Below are 21856 nucleotides of genomic sequence, written 5' to 3' on the forward strand. Positions count from 1 at the left end.
TGAAACATGGAATATGGGTGTAGCAGAGAGGAAGAGTTTGAATGTAATGGAGATGAGGTGTGTGAGGAGTAGGTGTGAGGTTACGTGTATGGATCAAGTAAGAAATGATGAAGTGCAAATAAGAACTGGAGTTATGTGGGAAATGGCTGATCGAGTTGAGCAGAGTGTGCTGTGATGGTTTGGGCATATGGAGGGAATAGATGAAGTGCGATTGGTGAAAAAGATAACTAGATCGGACGTGGGAGGTGTAAGGCTGAGAGGAAGACCACGAATAGGATGGATGGACAGTGTGAAGAGGGTGTTAGATGCAAGGGGGATGTCTGTTGAGCAAGTAAGAGTGGCTGCGTGTGATAGGAATGACTGGAGACATTGTGAACGAATAAATTGTGTTGTAGCTCTGAGGGGATACTCTCCCACATTGGGTCTAATCAGCTGATCAGGTCACGTGCGGGTAAGAGGATGGGTTCATTATGATGTGGCAGGGGTAAACCAGCTCTGCTGTCGCACCCTGCTGCGGATGTTGCTGATTACACAGCACAATTGACCCTAGTGTGGTGTGGTCCCTTCCCCCCTTGGAGATAAGATATGAATAAATGTGTGTTTGGATGAGTAAACTGGGAGCGTGTTGTCCTGTCTCGGCTACCTCCCTTTCTTTGGGGGAAGCAGCTTAGATATATGCTGTAGATAGATAGATCTCCAATCAAAAACTCTCTCATTCCTCTCAATCTTTTCCATGCATGCTTCCACATTTGTCCAGAACTCCTTTCATTCTGCTTGCACGATCTTGAGTTGGCACATACACACACACACACACACACACACACACACAATCATCCACGTTGGTAATCCTACTTTAAATCTTACCCACACAATCCATGAAGCAACTGATCTATACTCTCTTATATTCTCCTTTCATCTCTTGCACACAACAATACATACACCCTCTTTTGCCCTCTCGTTCTCACCTACTTCTACGCATATACCCCATCCATACTCCCACTCTCACCTCTCCATTTAGTCTAAGTTAATCCACATGTGTCCACTTTTGCACCCTCAAGTACCTGAATAATCTCTCTCCCTCTCACCTCATCATTCGCACCCCTTACATCACATGTTGCAATCTGAACCACGTCCTTTGCCTGGTCCTTCTCCGTCCTCATCCGAGGCTTATTGTTCGTATCTTTAGTTGGTCGTTTACCAGGGAGGGACAGTAACCCTCCACCAGCCCACTTGTTGACATGTAGGGAACGTGTTTTTTGGTTTTAAGGTTACCCAGCATATTAAATGATTTTCTAGTTTAAAGGAAATAATTTGGCATGCCACTCAATGTACAACTACTCCAAAATCAAGTGGGTGGATGATGGGTGCCCCCACAGACTACATGGGTATTTGGCACTACCGCCAGTTTTTAAAACTATGCCACTGCCAAGTATATAAAGATTAAAATAATTACCAAATATACAAACTTAGCTGATCAATGAACTTCTATCTGTCTACAGTATCTATTGCCGAATGCTTCAATCCTGTCTCTCTCAGTACCGGTAAATAAAACTCATCATTCATTCATTCCTTCATCATCTAATCCAGTGTTGTCCCATGGGGAGCATAGGAGCCCAGGGTTAGGCAAGTTGGTCCTGACATTTTAGATGAGTGACTAACCTCATTCATCCAAGTTGCATTACGTGAGCAATTAACCCCACCCACCCCCTCGATATAAACCTGCACCAGCTCAATTCAAGTGGAGTGCTTTAATTGCCCACTAAACCACCAGGTGCCATAATTTGGTTTTATGGTTACCATCCAGTGCAGTAAATGGTTTCCTGGTGTACAGGAAACCTTTTAGCTTGTCACTCAGTGTGGAGTCACCCACACTGACTCCACACTGAGTGACAAGCTAAAAGGAAGAGGTAAGAATCAAGGAAGGATGGAAAGAAAGAAGGATGAGAGGAAAGGGCAGGCACCCAAGAGCAACATTACACTGAGTGAGTGGATGGTGAGTGCCCCCACCAAACTAAAACTCAAAGGAAAAATTTTTACAATTTATTACAAAGTTAATACACACAAAATTAAAAAAAAAAGATAGCAAAGACTAATGGCGACACTTTGTGTAATGATATATCTAACACACTGAAAAACAAGTTGGACAGGTTCAGTGGTCTTAAGTTAAACAGTTAACAACTCAGTGATCTGGAGTTAACCCCTTCACTTCAACCAAATAATTTATATTTCATTCTTGCTATCTCCAGATGATTCCATTCACCTAAGAAGAGACTACTCAAGACTGAGGATTAGATTCTGCCTTTATTACTCTCTTTACAACAAAAAGTCTCCCCTAAAAAGATTATAATTGGATGGAAGTGGCATGAATTTAAAATATATGTATCACTGGACTGAACGGATTTATAACACCAGACTGAATGCGTTTATGTCACTGAACTGAATGGCCTTATGTCACTGGACTGCCTGGGTTAACTTACACAAGAGCAAAACTGACCACATTCAGGACAACACAAAAATCCTCAGAAAAAAGATAAATAAATAAAGCAATTTAGCATGATGTAAGGCAAGAAACTGATACAAAGATAAGAGTGCAAATGCTAAGAAAAGGTACGTTGGTGAGAGTGAGAGAGAAGAAACTTGGAAAATAGCTAAGGGGTGTTAGTTCCATGAATAAACATAAAATTTATCCATCCATCCATCATCCAATCCTACATTGCCCCATGAGCCCAGGGCTAGGCAAGTTGGTCCTGACATTTAAGATGAGAGTGATATAAATTTATAAGTACCATAAAAATAAAGATATGTTCAGATCTCACCATATCTAACGTTTATGATAATATATGGGTGGGAGTGGGCATATGGTCAACTCCTGCACTTAGATAACTTATTTTCATCTATATTCTTCCTACATCCAGACAATTTATCAAACTTTTTGAAAGGCCTCACATACTGAAAGGGTTAATGAAGGCTCGATCTAACCCCTCAAGTTCAAAAAGTCTGTCCTAACCTGAATAAAATTACCTGGATACAACCACAACAAAATTTAAAAATATTATGTCACAAAACTGAAAGGATTAAGCCAGTCAAGGTTCTACTACAGCACAAGTTCAATCTTCCACACATACTGGGTGAATAAAGTTCTAGTCATTAATCTCTTCAATCTGATGAAAGTTTATTCCTGCTATTACCAGTCAATTTTATTCAGTTTGGGAGATCTGAAATGAAGAGGTTTGGCAGGGTCTCCAATGGCTCCTGTGCTGCTAGGGTACTTTTCCAAACCAAAAGTGCCAGGAATTAGCAAGAATGTAATAAAAACCATGTTAATGAACTGAAGGGGCTAATAATGTACTGTATATAAGAACATGCTCTGCCACCTAAACAATCTGCTCCATCTCTCTAGCATAGTTAATCATTTGGTGTGCCAGCTCCTTTGATGGGATGGCATCATCACTCTTCCTAACCTCCTTCTTGAACTGTAAATACCCATCCCCTCCCACTTCCCACCCCCGTTGAGAACAGTATTCCAGAATCTCCTTGGTTCCAGAAAGGTATAGCATCTTTCCAATATCCTCTGGCCGTATTCGGTCATAGGCATTTTCCACGCAGTCAGCGATGTCCTCCCGGATGGTTGCTAGAAGCTCTTCAATGAAAAATTTGTAGCCCTCTGCAGGGACTTCACCTTTGGCAAGATAGATCTGGGGGAGAACATTAGTGGAGAATGAGCTTTATGTGAAAAGGATGTGTTCATTCACATTAATAAAGGCTTTAACATGTTAACATATCTCCCTTGGTCACCTAATGGTGGCAATCCACACTGCTCAATCTCTAGCAGCCTCTCTAAGCCATGGTTGGAATAAATAAAAGGTAGAAACAGACCACGGACCCTGCCCGCACAGCCACAAGCACGCCTCATACCCCCCCTCATGTCCCCTACTAGGTAGTGGGGGCAGAGTTTTCTGGCCACATGTCTTTGCTGGCACCAACCCATGTTGTAGTAAGGTATGATGTATGGTGTGTAAAGTGCATGAAGTTTAGCATACAGTGGACAGTCTAAGAAATATGCCAGAGGGAGAATGTTGGCAGAGTGATACTCAAAAAGGCCACCAAAGAGGGATGGTCTTGAGCTAGTCCTGAGACCTAGCGAGATGGAAGCTCTTGCTCTCCCTACAACCAGCTTCCCTATCTTCCGAGGAAGTACCACCCTAACTGACTGGAGCTACAGCTTACTCCCTAAATATAACAACTATTTCCATACATCAGGTACTGCAAACTGGGGGAAACTCATAAATCAGCTTTGTAAGAAGCAATGGATTTTTAATTCACTGTCAGGATTTATTTGCTACAATGGACGGAAAAAATGCAACGTATTTTGAAAGCCTGGTAATTTTTTAACCCCTTAACCGCGGGACGTCACTTTCGTGATGCTTGGGAGCAAGGGATCATACAGCGGGGCATCACATTTGTGATTCTGTGTTATTTTGAATTCACCCGGGCTTTCAAGTGGTGGCTTGTATCATCTATCAGTACTGCCTATGTCCAACAATAGTCAGCACTCCTAATCTCATCTGTACTCCCATCCATTGTTGACAATTTAGCCATTTCTCCCCATTCTTGACTCCCCTCCCTACCTCCCCTCCATTACCCTATCCTCTCCCCTGCCCGGCCGTGCTACGCTAAGTAAATCTTCCCTGGAATTTTTCACTGATTTCATCCATTGAAATAAGCCATATGCTTATACCAAATAATATATACAGTACAAGAAAGAAATAAGGTAACTGAGAGTGCCATACACCTAGAATTGGCTAATTATCACCTGACAACACCTCACATGCACTTGTTCGCTAATTTTCGCTGTTTATTTCCCCTTGAAATATGCTGTATAATCTATTTTTGTAATAAAAATATACAGTACATAAGAAAGGAAGGGAGAAGCCTAAGTGATATTTACATTCACCTGGAACTACCTAATTATTGCAGGCCACCACACTGTATTCTACACTAAGTAAATCTTCCCTGGAATTTTCCACTGATTTCATCCATTGAAATAAGCCCTATGCCCTATTCTTATACCAAATAATATACTGTATACAGAAAAGAAATAAGGTAAGTGATAGTGCCATACACCTGGAATTGGCTAATTATCACCTGACAACACCTCACGTGCACTCGTTCGCTAATTTTCGCTGTTTATTTCACCTTGAAATATGCCGTATAATCTATTTTCGTAATAAATATACATATAAGGAGGGAAGGGAGAAGCCTAAGTGATATTTACATTCACCTGGAACTACCTAATTTATTATGTATTGTCTTGGTTTCCTGCCAATCATTTCATTGCTACATATTAGCAGGTCTCACAAGGCTAAAGTTGGTAGTATTGCACTCACCCTAGCCAGGCGGCAGGAGGCCACCACTATCAGTTCACTGTCGTCTTTCAAAGTGAAGGTACATCCGTTTGCTCCTGCTAACTTCCCCCGTTTTTCAGCCCCATGCAAAGGGCCCTGTGACCTTTACCCCCTACTAAACCTCGTGTGGAAAGAGGTAAATGGCTGACAATTGATAAAAGAGTGACTACGATCTTTCTATTGAGTAAAACAGTGCAAGTGGAATTGTAAATAATGTGTAAATAATGTGTAAACAGCAAGTGAAAGTAATGAATGTAAATATACGTGAACAGTGGAAAATAGTTTTATAAGTTACTGCAAGTGACAGTGCATAACACAGTGTAAATAAAATAGAAATGTAAGTAACGTAAATAAAACAGAGAACGTAACTAGAAATGTAAATGAGTAGTATTTTAAGATTATGAGTACATACCCTAGGAGTAATGAAAGTGAAAGTTTCACTCTAGCATGTATGAATACTATGAGTTATGAGAGTGAAGGTGAAAGTGACATTCACTCTCAATGCTAGTATACAGGACGAGAAAGTGAATGCTACGTATTTTACTGAAAGAAATTGAATGTCTACAGTGACAATAAACTACTATTACTGAAGGAAACTCATGGATAAAGACTAGATATATATAAGTGTTATACAGTAATAGAAATATAAACTGTGAGTGTTTTTATGAATAATAAATGACAGAACACCAGCAGCGAACTAGCGCAAGTGGGAAGATCACACGCCCTCGTAATTTTCATTGCTTACACAGTGTTTTTTTTTTTTGGAGTATGGATTCCAAACTATTTAAGAATCATAGAATGGTGTTTCTAGTGATAACATCAGACTGTGGTAATCATATTACGGGTTGTCGGGAAATGTAAAGTGGAGACTTTGTTACCCAACTTCAGAGGTCTCCACAAGTTATATGGTACTGAACGAAGGCTCAACAAACACCCCAGGAGAAAGCTGAAGGTATGTGCCATAAGCATATATGATTTTAATATTCTACGACTAATAACTGATTTTTGGCAAATATTTTTAGAGAGTCTATCGAAGCGCGAATATGCCTGCGGGAGCCGCAAGAAAAAGCAAAACAAGTCCGTGGTGTAAGGGTTAAGGAAGGGCTGATTAGGCACACTTTAATGGAAAAATATTGGTATTATAAGGCACATGGCTAGGAAGTGGGGAGGGAAGATGCTACATGTAAGGGAGATCTAAGGGTAGTACAATTAACAATCGGTATATTTTCATGTCAGGTCTTATTTTATAAAAGGAATGATGGGTAAGATTATAACTATTTAAAACCGGGTAACATCCTTGTTAGTTTGTTCTTGCTGCAACCAGATGATTACATGTAACTTGGGAAAGGTCTCATTTACTGATGGAGGTTAATTAAGGAAGTATCAAATCTCAACAATTCAAAAGATCCAACCTAAGCTGAGTACAACTGTCAGCAGATCATCAGATGGCAAGAATAAAATAAGAGATCCCCTAGACCAATGGGTTACAGAAAAATATATGAATAGGTTTAATATTGCATCATACTAGGCAGAACGGGGACAATGATGCTTGTGAAGGAGAACATGCCTAAGATTATACAGTAGACAGTATGAACTGGGATATACAAAATCCATGAGATGGTCATTCTTCTATTAGCATGTTTTCAATTTAATGACACATCATAGTAGAGTATATTCTATTACTGCTAATACCAGACATTTTTATTCAGCTCATGAAAGATTTCTGAAGCTGAACATAGTGAATATAACTTAGCTTTCATTAACCACTCCACTATTAGAGGTCTGGCCTAAGAGCTAAATAAAACTTGTAAAAAAAGTTTACACTGTGTATCTACAATTTTTTGGTTGGGATTTATTGCTCACGTAATGCCACCCAGGAATGAGTGAGGCTGGTCACTCTCATCTTAAATGTCAGGATCAACTTGCCTAGCCCCGGGCTCTTACACTCCTCATAGGAAAACATAGGCTTGGATGACGGATGGATGGATTATTTATGTCGTGTATATATACTGTACAGAGAGGGAGAGAGAGAGGAGAGAGAGAGAGAGAGAGAGAGAGAGAGAGAGAGAGAGAGAGAGAGAGAGAGAGAGAGAGAGAGAGAGAGAGAGAGAGAGAGAGAGAGAGAGAGGGGTGGTGGTGGTGACCATCATCCACTCACTTGATGTAGTGTTGCCTACTTCTTCCTTCACTTTTACCTTTCTTTTTCTGTCTGCCCTCCTCTATTCCTATTTCACCCATCTTGTTTGTCACTTTTTATTACCATATTCTTTTTTTCTTTTCATATGGCTTAATATGTGAGTGACAAACCTACTGGTTTCATGTAAGCCAGGAAACCATTTACAATGCTTGGTGGTAAACATAACCAACTCACGTGTGTTCCCTGTGTGTTCCCTATGTGTCAACAAGTGGGTTGGCAGAGGGTTAGTATCCCTCCCTGTAAAACAACTAACTCAAAGACAAACGGCTACCCATTACAGAGACACTGGTTGTCATGGGGGAATGTCGTATCAAGAGTAGAGTCACTGATAAAGCTTTCTTAATTCTTCAAATGTGACAACCAGACAAAGTCACCTGAGTTCATTATGATTTTGTCAGACAACCAGTTGCTCCTGAAATTGGCTACTTGAAGGACAGTGTTACATCTAAACTCGTTAAACTTATCCAAGGTCGTTTTACTGCAGTGACTGATTTCATGAACAAATTAAGATCATTCAACATGAAGCTAGGGCTGTGGGAAGGGAAGGTCAAAAATGAAAATCTTAGCATGCTTCAACATCTTAATGAGGCATTTGATAAAAACAAAGACACTGGAGAAGAACAACAATTGGTGCACCTTGTCCAAACGAATCTTTCTTCCCTGTGGATGGAACAGCAGTTTTATTTCCTTGTACTTAGAGAGCTGGAATCAAAACTGACATGAAACCCATTCACTGTTAACATCCACCTTCTCCTAGATTACATGTAAGAAGAATTCCCAAAGTTGGTGAATGACTGTTGCAAATGATGCATTTGAAGCAATTCCCCTGACCAGATTCTGATTTAAAACAGGCTAGCTTTAACCTGCTGCAGCTGATGTTGCTGTGAGGCGTTAGCTGATGCTCCCTAGTACTTACCTATTATGAGCAAGGGTTTTCAACGCAGCAGAACATGAAAACTAAACATCGAGCATGGCTTAATGTGAAGCATGACCTTGGAGGACGTCTGTTTAATACTGCTCCTCAAACTGAGAAATGTTTGCAAAAAACAGGCACAGCCTTCAACCTGAAGTTTAATACTGACTGTCATATATAAATCCGTGTTAATGTTTATTTGCTAGATGAAGTCATTATCATTTCGTCAGTCTTACAATAACTGGTATAGTACCATTCTACACAGAATTAGTGCTATTGTTTATTTTCTTCATAAATACACTGTTTCACTCTTCTGTAGTATCACTGTACAATGACTGGTGTTAATGCTTAACTGCTTAATCCCTTACGTCCTAATCACATCAACTAATGCGATTTGAGTTTTATGCCAAAATGCCTAATCGCATCAATTGACCGCGGCCTGTAAAAAACTGCGGGGCGCTTGCTCCACCCCGATTATGACGTACATGGCTTCAGGCCAATGAGAACTCGCCCCTGATATGGCGTGAGGGGGGATTGGACCAACCCGGGTGGGGGGGAGGCACCCCCCTCTCGGCCGCCTCCATGCCACCCTCTACTCCACTCCCTCACACCCTCCTTGTCCCCCATCACTCTCCCACCCCTCCACGCAACAGCATCTCTCCTCCAACAACAACCTGCATCCCTTCCCACCTTCTCTTGTCCCTCCTCCCTCCCTGCTAGCCTCTCCCCCCCTCAAACCCCACCCCATCTCTCCCTCCTTGTCCCTCATTACCCCCTCTACTCCACTCCCTCACACCCTCCTTGTCCCCCATCACTCTCCCACCCCTCCACGCAACAGCATCTCTCCTCCAACAACAACCTGCGTCCCATCCCACCCTCTCTTGTCCCTCCTCCCTCCCTGCTAGCCTCTCCCCACCCCCAAACCCCACCCCATCTCTCCCTCCTTGTCCCTCATTACCCTTCCAACCCCCAACAGGCCCCCCGAGTGTCAGGCCTGATGTATGTATGTATGTATCTATCTATCTATAGCCCGACGCCCTAATCCCGCAAAGGGTGGGCGCAGACAAAACGCCTCCAAGTCACTCTGTCACCCACCATTTGACTCCCCTACCCCCCAACTCACCCCCCCTCCCTCATATACCTCTCAACTCCATCCCTCCACCTCATCCTCGGTCTACCCCTCCCTCTCCCTCCCTCCACCTCACCTACATACACCCTCTTAGTCAGTCTTTCATTCTCCATTCTCTTCACATGTCCAAACCACCTCAGTGTATTTCTCCTAACCCCTACACCGCGGGCATGTTTACCGATGTTTTGCGTGTGCCGCGGGGTTATTCGGGCTCCGACAGACTCTCAAAAAATATTTGCCAAAAATCAGTTATTAGTCCTAGAATATTAAAATTACATATGCTTATGGCACATACCTTCAGCTTTCTCCTGGAATGTTTGTTGAGCCTTCGTCAGTTACCGTAGGACTTGTGGAGACCTCTGAAGTTGGGTAACGAAGTCTCCACTTTACAGTTCCCGACAGCCCGTAATATGATTACCACAGCCAGATATTAACACTATAAATACTACTCTATGATTTTCAAGTAGTTTGGGATCCATACTCCAAAAAAAAAACCACTGTGAAAGCAATGAAAATTATGAGCGCGTCTGACCGCCGCACTTCCGCTAGTTCGCTCTTGGTACTCTGTCATTTATTATTCATAAAACCCCTCACACTTTATATTTCTATAACTACATAACACTTATATATATCTACAGTCTTTATCCATAAGTTTCCTTCAGTAGTATTAGTTTATTGCCACTGTAGGGATTCAATTTCTTTCAGTAAAATACGTAGCATTCACTTTCTCGTCCTGTATACTGGCATTGAGAGTGAATGTCACTTTCATCTTCACTCTCATAACTCATAGTATTCAGACATGCTAGAGTGAAACTTTCACTTTCATTACTCCTAGGGTATATACTCGTATTCTTATAATACTACTCATTTACATTTCTATTTACGTTCTCTATTTTATTTACGTTATTTACATTTCTATTTTATTTACACTGTGTTATGCACTGTCACTTGAAGTAACTTATAAAACTATTTTCCATTGTTCACGTATATTTACATTCATTACTTTCACTTGCTGTTTACACATTATTTACACATTATTTACAATTCCACTTGCACTGTTTTACTCAATAGAAAGATCGTAGTCACTCTTTTATCAATTGTCAGCCCTTTACCTCTTTCCACACAAGGTTTAGTAGGGGGTAAAGGTCACAGGGCCCTTGCATGGGGGTGAAAAAAGTCCCTGAAGTCAGCAAGAGGATGAGCTGTACCTCCTCTTCGGAATCTGAGAGAGAACTGATAGGAGGGCCGGCCCGGGTTGAGGCCTACTTGAGGGTTATTCAGCACTACCAACGTAGCTCTTGAAACAGCTATGTATTTCACTGAAATGATTGGCAGGAAATCTAGACAATACATTAAAAATTAGGTAGTTCCAGGTGAATGTAAATATCACTTAGGCTTCTCCCTTCCCTCCTTATATGTATATTTACTATGAAAATAGATTATATGGCATATTTCAAGGGGAAAAAAACAGCGAAAATTAGCGAACGAGTGCACGTGAGGTGTTGTCAGGTGATAATTAGCCAATTCCAGGTGTATGGCACTCTCACTTACCTTATTTCTTTCTTGTATATATTATTTGGTATAAGAATAGGGCATAGGGCTTATTTCAATGGATGAAATCAGTGAAAAATTCCAGGGAAGATTTACTTAGCGTAGTATGGCCAGGCAGGCGAGAGGATAGTGTAATGGAGGGGGGGGTAGGGAGGGGAGTCAAGAACGGGGAGAAATGGCTAAATTGCCAACAATGGATGGGAGTACAGATGAGATTAGGAGTGCTGACTAGTGTTGGACATTGGCAGTACTGATAGATGATACAAGCCCCCACTTGGAAGCCCGGGTGAATTCAAAATAACACAGAATCACAAAAGCGACGCCCCGCGGTATGATCCCTTGCTCCCAAGCGTCACGAAAGTGATGCCCTGCGGTTAAGGGGTTAATCTTCTCAACCACATCCACATCCACCCCACAGCGTTCCTTCACTTCTTCATTCGTCAACCTGTCCCTCCACGTCACTCCACATGCTCCTCTCAGGTAACTCATTTCCACTGCTCTCACTCTTGACTTGTTCCCCTCTTACATGGTCCATGCCTCACTTCCATACGTCAGGGTAGGGATCACAATACTATCTGGTTCATATTATTTCTACTTCTTCCCAAATTTTTACACCTCACTCTGTTCATTTCTCACTTCGTACCTAACAGTTTCTGTACGTATGTAGTTGGAGAATGCTGTATGTTGTACTACATACGACGCATTTTTTTTTTTTTTTTTTTCTACCTGCCCAGATTAGCACCTCTGAGTAGTGTCCATCTGTATTAGTTTTCGAAAGACTATGAGGCCTTGTAGGGCTACTCACCGCACCTGTTTCATCTCCCCATACATACAAACACACCTGTTTTCATGGCTGGTGTGATAAATTCCAATGAAATGGAGAGGTTCCACAAGAGAATTTGGTTCTTGCCGAAACTGTGATGATAAGTATAATGAAGTGTAATGAAAATGTGATAACTGTAATGGTGGAATAAATGTGTAATGAGAAGTTGGGACAGTAAAAAGAGAAATCGGAAACAAATTATTGTTTTTTTTTTCCTTTCTTATGCATGCTTTTATTGCATTATTCAACTTTATTTTGATGTCCTTGATGGTTATAAACATTTATATGCGTCTGTGTTAGTTTTGGAATGATTATGAGGCCTTGTAGCGCTACTCCCCACACCTGTTTTATCTCCCCACACCTACATACACACCTGTTTTTATGGATGGTATGACAATCCCACTGAAATGGAGGGGTTCCACAAGAGAATTTGGTTGTTGCCGAAATTTTTCTCCCCAAGTACCACCATGGCCTTGTAGGCCTACTCCTCACACTAGTTATCTCCCCACACCTACATACACACCTGTTTTCATGGTAGATGTTACAGAACACAATGAAGTGCTTTCTTTTCATGCGAAAAGCTGGTTATTACCAACCCCTGTACCTATAGGCCTACTCTCCACAGCCTACGTTATCTCTCCACAGCCTAGTAATCTCCCCACACCTACATACACCTGTTTTCATGGTTGGTGTGACAAAACACTTTGAAATGACCTGTTTCAATAAGAAAAATAGGTAGTTATCAAAATTTTCATTTGTTCGATTGTTTTTGAGGGGTAACTATCATAAACTTTTTTTTAACTGAAGCGCGATTGTGCGGTAACCATTAGGCCTATGGGGGTACGGATTGCGTTGTCAGGTGTGTAAATTCTTTCTCTTTGGCCAGAATACAGCCAATTTGCCCTCGGTGAAAGTCGCCAAAACACCCTCGAATTGCCTGAAACAATTGCGGTCTTAAGGGGTTAACCCGCCCCATCCCGACCACTTTTCCACCACTGACTCCCCCCAATCCTGACCATTTTTGGAATTTTTTTTTTTTTTGGCTCAAACCTCCGCTTTTGGTGAGAAACATCGAAAAATCATAGAGAAATCGCTCACCTGAGGTTTAAATACTCGAAACAGGTAGCAGTACCTCCTCACCTTGCTGTGTTTTCTATCAGGCTGGCTCCAAAGAAAACGAGTTCTATGGGAGTGTAACCATTTCACACCACTCATAAACGGTATTTATTTACAGGTAACTCGCACGGAACACGATCTCACGGAACGCGCTCGCAATTATACACGGTAAGGGCTGGGATACATATAAGACAACGTAAGATTAAAAAACCATTATGAAAACTACAAATTAACGCAGGAGAGGCCTTGGAAAGATCAAATCCTCGAACGTCACCGCAGCGCGCGGTTTGTTTTGATTACGTGACGATCTAGGCGGGAAATTATTCAGTGAGTAAGACATTCCCGAGTACAGTAGCACAGTATTTGTAAGTTAAATATTTAAAGTACTGTACTGTTCTGGTAAGTTTATGTGCAACTTAAAGTACTATTAAATAACGTTAAAGCAAGAAATAAAGTCTTATAACCAGTTAACCTGATAGGCGTCAGAATATTGCCTTTTTTATTTGTTCGTTTTTTCCACAGTACTGTACAGTATTTGTAAGTTAAATATTTACTGTTCTCGTATGTACTGTACTTGTAAGCACTTAAATAAAGTTAAATAATTAAATAAAGCCTTGTAACCAGTTAACCCGAATTATATGATTACCCATGATCGGCGTCGGAATATTGCCTTTTTTGTTTGTTCGTTAAACTCTTACTGTACTGCTTTTCTACAGTACTGTATTTGTAAGTTAAATATTTACTGTTCTGGTATGTACTAGTAAGCAATTAAAGCATTAAATAAAGCCTTGTAACCAGTTAACCTGATTTATATGATTACCCATGATCGGCATCGGAATATTGCCATTTTTGTTTGTTCGTTAAAGACTTATAATAAGAGAAAAATACATTTTTGTCTTGGTATCTTTACCTATTTGCTCAGGTTTGCTGTAATGGTTTGGATCATTTGATGCAATGCAACTTGTAGAAAACTGTGAAAACTTTCGGGCAGTGAACGAAAATCTGGGACATGAGACTTACCTTGACTTCACCCTCTCATGTATCATCTGTCAGTTCGCCACCTGCTATCGTGAGGAGTGGATGTACGATTTTTTCGCTTGTGGCCATGCCTAACCACACATAGTTACACCCATTATCTCGACCCAGACAGAAAATACAACCTTTTTCCTCCCTTGCAAAACACACTCAACCACCCTGTTTACGAGACAGCAATATATATTGCGAAATTAACAAGGTACAATGATAAAGATGAACGTAAAATGATAGAAAAAGATGAACATGTTATGACGGAAGAAGTACGTTTTCCCCGTCTGTAAACGTATTTATTTCTGCTTTGTATCTGTATTCATAATAATTAGACTTATTGTTAGTTCTGAAACTGCATTACGATTCTATTTTTAGCCATTCTCGTGGTGTGGGAGCTGGAAGTTGTGACACAACTTCCTTATTGCTAATTGGACTGACCCTTCACTTTATTCTCCCGTGGCAGAGTCTAGCCTTGGAGGACGTGCAGTTTTCTCATTTAGGACTGAAAATTCAACTCTTTCGCTCCCTTTTCCAAGCATGGGCACAACGATAACGTAAAAAATAACTCGAAACTACCATAAACATACATCAAAAAGGTGAAAATGTATTCATAACATTTTTTTTTTTCCAGCCATTACTAACAGATTATGTACTGAAATCATTCGATATCACAGTACTGCATTTCTAAGTTAAATATGTACTGTTCTGGTATGTACTTGTAAGTTAAAGCACTGGTACCAGTTAAACTGATTTATATGATTACCTATGATCGAAGTCGGAATGTTTCCTTGTGTTTACGTACAGTATTTGTGTGTTGAAATTTTGCTGTGGAGTACTGTATTTGTGAGTTATAACATTAAATAAACCTTCTAACCACTTAAAGTGCTTTCTAGTGATTACCAGTGACAGATAACAGCAAAACAACACATTTGGGGGGTCTAGGGAGCAAAATACGGAGTAGTTTAAATATACGCGATTTCGCACCTAACACGGCACGGTAGGAACGAAACCCACGTGTTCCGTGCGAGTTACCTGTATTTATTTGGTACGAATATATATGTAGTACAAGAGAATATTGGTTTTCACACAGTAATATAGGCAATATAAGCATTGTTTCACTCATCAAACACATCAACATACCTGACCTTTTTTGGCGACATTACCTGATCATCATTTCTGGCTGTTTCTTCCTCTAATGCTATGTAAAGTTTGTCCTCCACATTGTCATTGATTGGGGAATTACTCTGGCCCTGAATTTCGTACCGTGGCATGACATGGCTTTACTGGCCAGGTCACTGGTAACAGGTGAATTGCTGAGACAATGGCATGCTTGGGGGGGGGGAGGTCATGCTGGGTAAGGCATTGTCCCTGCCTGGCATCTTGTAGATGAAGGTGTCCCGTGTATATGTACCAAAAATCACTCGCGAAAATTGAAAATTGTGCAAATTAGGGACCTTGCAATTGATTCGTGTTTATGTACGTTGACGGGATTGACAGTGACAAAACGTGTGGACGTTAATTCACGTCGATGGGACACCGCAGGTTAATAATGTCATTACAGTTTCAACCATTTGATAATATCCATCGCATGTCTCAATATATTAACATTCATATAAGAGACTGAACAGGGAGGCTGACAGAGATCAAGCTGCACGGAATGCCACCAGTAGGTGACCATGTCCGACACATGCAAGCATGTTTGAGCCTTCACAATCGACATGATACAATTCACTATCAGATTAATCGGGGTCTAGGTTGGTGGTTTGAAAACTCAGAGGGTTCATGGTGAGAAAAAGGTTGAGAACCCCTACTTTGACACATTCCTGTCACAACAAGATTTTTCCTCTTATGTGGATTGAAATAGTCTGGTACAATAGTAGTAAAAATAAAATTATTACAGAATCAGGGGATAAAGTTTCTATATAACAGTATCATATGTACAATACCTTGTTATAAGCACCTTCCATAAGGTACTGCTCCATGGCAACGGGATGCCTGATGTAAACATTATCAGTGACAGCTGGGGGAGGCAGGTGTTCCAGACTGGTGTGGAATTCTCCCACTTTGTTCTGAGCCAACAAACACAGGAGGTCCAGGCCTAGCAGCTCATACATGTAGGCAGACTCTGGCAGCTGCTCCCTGTCATAATGTTTATACAGCTTAGTCTTACATGGTTATAGTCAACACATTAATAACAGGAACATAAGATCACTTTATGTAAGTAGGAGGCAGAAGAGAGTGGAGTGGGGCCAAAACCCCAGTAGCCGACATTGCACACCACTCCTAGGTTAGGGAACTATACCATATTTACATAATCAAAAGCCAGGCTGAGACACTTACACATTCATATCTCTTCTACACAACTGCAATCTATTCCCTGGGGCAAGCTGAACTCATCTGACATAAACAACAGCTGGTCAAGGAGAATGACAAATCCAATGTCAAACCCAAGGCTCTAGGTAAGGAATGATGACAGGAAGAGTATTATCATCATCATCCAAACCAATTTTCCCACCAAGTGCAGGGCAAGGTTGGGTCCAGAGAACAAAAAAACCTGAAAGTGGGAGAACTATCACCATGTCCAACTAAATGGGTCAAACTCTCACCATTCAAGCCACTGGAATTCTGACTCACCTTCACAGGCATAACCACCTACACAGACACACTTAACTTTATCTACCAGCTACAGTCAGTCCAAAGACTATCATATCACTGGGTAAAAATTGGGGTTTATTACCATTAAAAAAATATATATATATATTGTAAGCTATTTGTTGATGGCACAACTATGGTGTTGGAGCTACATGGTAGCCAGTTATCAGTATTAACTGTCATCAACAGAAAAATAGGCTTACACAAGCATACATGGCCAAGGCCATCATAATGTAAATGCAATAATATGGGAGACAAATTCAACTTAACTCTACATTTATATCCTCTATCTGACTTTTCCTTTACATTTATATCCTCTATCTGACTTTTCCTTTAAGTAACCAAGTGTAATTTGTTACCCCATGGGTAAAACTCAGCATGGATGTGGAAGAATTTGTGAGGGGAGGAAATAAATTGAATGCAAAAATGCAAGATGATAGGACAAACGTAAGCCAAAATATGGAAGATCTGACAGGAAACAACTGTTTTATGTGCATTATTTGGAGACAGACAAACAACAGATAACACTCAATAATCTCAAGCATATCACAGGAGAAAACAGGGAAAAAGTATTGTTATGCTCGACGGATTAGGTTAGTGTTTTATATCTGATGTGAGGAACATTCTAGAAATTTGTAAGGAACACTCTAGAAATTAAGTGTTGTGTCACAGGATCTGGTTAATGCTTATATCTGGGGATGTGAGGAACATTCTGGAGTTTTGGCACGTGTTTTATTTTCTCTTACCTTTGGAATTAATTCGTCATTATTGTTATTGTGCACTGTTAATTTACATGCATTATTGCATGGGAAAATACCAGTTCTCTCCCAGGCTCAAGAATGTGCATTATTGTGTCAAAAATGAGAGTTCTCTCCTGGCCTTGAGTGTGTTCTGGGCTGTGCTGATAGGTGGAGTTGGGGGACTGGGGGAGAATTTAAAGGACCATCCCCCCCCTTCCCTCCTGGACAGTTCAGTTCAGTTTAGTCAGTGTGCCAGTTGGGTAAGCCAGGAAGCGCGTACTATTAGTTTGTCTGGGGCACGGTTGTTATTGAGCAAGAACCAGTGGCCGTTAATGAAAGTCAGAGAGTAAATAACAACAGTCAGTCAACAGTAAGTGGCGTACATACAGTGATAAAGAGAGTGCGTGACAGAGTTAGTGAGTGAAGGATGGAGTTAATGTGAGAGAAAAGTCACAAAGCTTTGCCAGTAGCTATATCTCACTTGTGCTCAGAATAAAACCCCCTGAAGTGATCAGCTGCCTTTGATTAACTGCCTGACCTATGTATGTGTCCTACCATTGTAACAGTGATGAGTATCTTGATAAGTGTATAGTAAAAGTCACTATCTGTTCTGGCAAAGATGGATATTGGGTATGTAGTTATAAAATTAAGGGGTGTCAACTGTACTGCACAAATGAGTAGCATGGGTGCTGTACTTCTAACCCTATCCACTCGTACGCTGATAACTCCACCCTTCACCTTTCCATTTGGTTCCCACAACGTCCACCTCAGCAGTTACTTCAACAAGCAAGGGATGAGGCTATGGCACACCTAATGTCTGACTTGGCTCGTATCTCTGACTGGGGTAAAAATAATCTTGTTGTTTTTAATGAATCAAAGACTCAGTTCTTACACCTATCAACCCACCAAAATCTTCCACAGGTGTACCCACTAATGTTTAATAATATCCAGCTCAATCCTGCATCATCCTTGAACATGCTTGGGGTTTCATTCACTCATGATTCATCTTGGAAAGATCATATTACATCTCTTGTAAAATCTGCTTCCAAGAGACTGGGTGTGCTAAGCCATCTCCATTCCTTCTTTACCCCTGCACAACTGATGACTCTATACACGGGTTTTATCCGCCCCTGTGTGAAGTACAACTCTCATGTGTGGGGAGGCTCTCCACATACAGCTCTTCTCAATAAGGTAGAGTCAAAGGCTTTTCGTCTCATTAACTCTCCACCTCTTACTGGCTCCCTTCAACCTCTGTCTCTTCGCCGCATTGTTGCATCGTTATATCTTTTCTATCGCCACTTCAATGGTCACTGCTCCTCTGAACTGTCTGCTTGCATCCCTCCACCTCTACGTCAGGCGCGTAGCACCCGTCTAGCAGCTAATTCTCATCTCTTTTCTGTCCAACTCTCTAATGCAAGAGTTAACCATTACTCCCAGTCCTTCATTTATGCAATATGCAACAGGTCAACTCTGGAACTGTCTCCCTCTGTCTGTATTTCCTGCTAGCTATGATCTCCAATCTTTCAAACGTAGCATGTCCGGACATCTCGAAATGATCGGATCTTGAATTTGGCTCTCTCTTGTATTTTGTTTTTCTCTTGGAAGCAACGGTTATTGAGGGCTTGTGGCCTTTGGTTCCTTCTTCCTAGCATAAAAAAAAAAAAAAAAAAAAAAAAAAAAAAAATTGCTATGGATCATGAGTACAGAAATACTGGAAATGGAGTAATGAAGGTCTAAATTTTTAGTGCTGTGGCCCCACACTTATCTGGACCAGAAAATACAAACCACTTAAGCTGGATGCTCCAACAGATCTTTGTCAAGGTTATAGTGAAAATTTGTCAACAGTATGAGAGTGAGATGCAAGAGATGAGTTAGTGTGAAAGTTGTATTACAGTGCAAGCACAGCTGAGCGGGTTGTATTTTGCAGTGGTATACAAGTACAGGCAACCCCCTGCATCCAATTTTCACTCATCATAACTGCTATTTTTTGCACCACCTATCAACATGCAGTAAATGACCCTTTAGTTTGTACAGTGTCAACCCTGTACGGTAGATGTACATGGTGGCTGAATGACAGTCACGTCCCAGTATGCAATAGGGTTATGTCCCGTGAAAACAGATTGTATACCAAGAAATGCATACTGATACCAACCCAAGAAATTGCAAACTGAGGCCAATTTAGAGTGCGTTCAATGTGGATAGGGAGAGGGAGGGGAAAGGTCCCATAACTTACACTCTAAAAAGTATTTCTGCCACCCACATGAAACACTGCCTGTCCTTGGCCAGTATGAATTGTCAACCCAAAGCTGGGGAAGGCAGATGCGGTGTTTTCCAAGGAACAAGTTTTATTATTTCACACACAAAAAAGTTCTCTCTCCACTCAATATCACACACTGCACCATTCGCTGTGTGTTTGCACTGTTATTTTATAATAGCAGTGATGTTCAGATCACATTAAAAACTAGGTGACCATCTTGGCTCAAATCTATGACTACTGGCTTGCGTGGGTGGCATGTGTCTGCACAGGATTTTCTTTCTCACCCATCAAAAAAATCGGCAACCATTATCCACTCTCTCAATGTAGTGGCACCAACTTCTTCCTTCACCTTATCATTCTTTTTCTGTGTCTGCCCTCCTCTCTTCCTATTTCTCCAATCACTCCTGTCACTTTTTACTATCCTCTTTCCTTTTCAGGTGGCATTACATTCAGTGAAAAGCCTAATGGTTTCCTGAATGCCGGAAACCATTTACAGTGCTGGATGGTAACCATATAACTAACTCATACGTGTTCCCTATGCGTCAACAAGTGGGCTGGTGGAGAGTTAGTGCCCCTCCCCATAAAAAAATTAACTCAAATTCAAACAGCCACCCTTTACGGGATTATGCCATCAGGCTACAGGTAGATAGATAGTGTTGTCCCAGATGACTGTCTGAAGTGTGTGATTGTAAATGTGTACAAGGGGATGGGTGATGCCCTGGAAAGAGCAATTACAGAGGCATAAAACTTTTGGACCTGATAATGAAGGAAATAGAGAGAGTACAAGGAGGTTGTTCAATCTGTACATGGATGGGGTAATAAAAGAGGTACAAGGTAGGGTAGTGGATGTTGGAGTGGCCCTGGTGAGAGAGGATAGTGTTTGGAAACTCCCTGTACTGTTGTTTGCAGATGATACTGTGTTGTTGAGTGAAGACGGAGGGGAGCTGCAAGGCTAGGTGGATGAGTTTGAGAGAGTGTGTAAGAAACGGAATCTAAAGGTGAATGTAGGGAAGAGTAAAGTGATGGTCTTTGAGAGAGGTGAAGTCAGTGAATGTACAGCGAGGTTGGATGGTGAGGAATTGGAAAATGTGAGTACGTTTAAGTACTTGGGTAGTGTGATGAGTAAGGATGGAGGTTTGGAGGGTGAAGTGCTTGAAAAGGTACAGCAGGGAAGAAAGGTTGCTGGTTCTTTGAAAGCAGTGATAAGAAACAGGGAAGTGAGCATGGAAGTGAAAAAGTTACTACATGACAGTATTGTGATACCAACTCTAACGTACGGAAGTTAAGCTTGGACGTTGTTGGAAGGACACAAGTCAAGAGTGAGAGCCGTGGAAATGAGTTATTTAAGAGGAGCCTGTGGAGTCACATGGAGAGACAGGCTGACGAATGAGGATATAAAGGAGCGTTGTGGTGTTGATGTGGATGTGATAGGAAGTGTTATGAGGAACACACTGAGGTGGTTTGGCCATGTGGAGAGGATGGAGGGTCAAAGACTGACGAAGAGAGTGTATGTGAGTGAGGTGGAGGGGGAAAGAGGGAGGGGGAGGCCGAGGATGAGATGGAGAGGTATATGAGAGAGGGGGGTGTGAGTTGGGAGCAGGGGAGTGAAATGGCGGGGGACAGGGCGACTTGGAGGCAATTTGTTTGTGGCCACCCCAAACGGGATTGAGGCGTCTGGCAATAGATAGAATAGATAGACAAGGAGGTTTGATTAGAGAAAGTGTGAATATTGATGAGATGCAGTTTGGGTTTATGCTAGGCAAAGGGACCACTGATGCCATATTCACTGTCCAACAGCTTCAGCAAATATACATAGCAAAGAAGAGAGAATTGTACTTTGTTTCTGTGATTTGGAGAAGCCTTTGACAAAGCCCCGAGGAAAGTGGTGAAGCGGGCATTGAGAAAGCTTGGGATCAAGAAGTGGCTGGTTAGAGTGGTTAGGGCTATGTACCTGGGTGCTTCAACCAAGGTGAGAGTAGATGGAGATTTGAATGATGAGTTTTCCATGAATGTTGGTGTGCATCTGCAGTCAGTTTTGAGCCCTATA

The 21856-nt window shown here is 41.4% G+C and overlaps 1 protein-coding gene across 1 annotated transcript in view; it reads right to left on the reverse strand.

Annotated features, from left to right (window-relative positions):
* Positions 1-3051: 3051 nt before the first annotated feature.
* Positions 3052-21856, reverse strand: part of LOC145412798 (26S proteasome non-ATPase regulatory subunit 8-like) — a 38074-nt gene continuing 19269 nt past the window's right edge. The window contains exons 4-5 of the mRNA XM_080282579.1: positions 16107-16299; positions 3052-3695 (exon numbers count right to left, since the gene is read on the reverse strand). Of these exons, the coding sequence (XP_080138705.1) occupies positions 3375-3695; positions 16107-16299 (514 nt within the window). The 3' untranslated portion in view covers positions 3052-3374. The remainder of the gene's footprint in view (positions 3696-16106; positions 16300-21856) is intronic.

The sequence above is a fragment of the Coenobita brevimanus genome, chromosome 94 (assembly GCF_032717465.1).
Source record: "Coenobita brevimanus isolate Jiangsu-jjx chromosome 94, ASM3271746v2, whole genome shotgun sequence".
In the NCBI taxonomy this organism is placed as follows: Eukaryota; Metazoa; Arthropoda; class Malacostraca; order Decapoda; family Coenobitidae; genus Coenobita; species Coenobita brevimanus.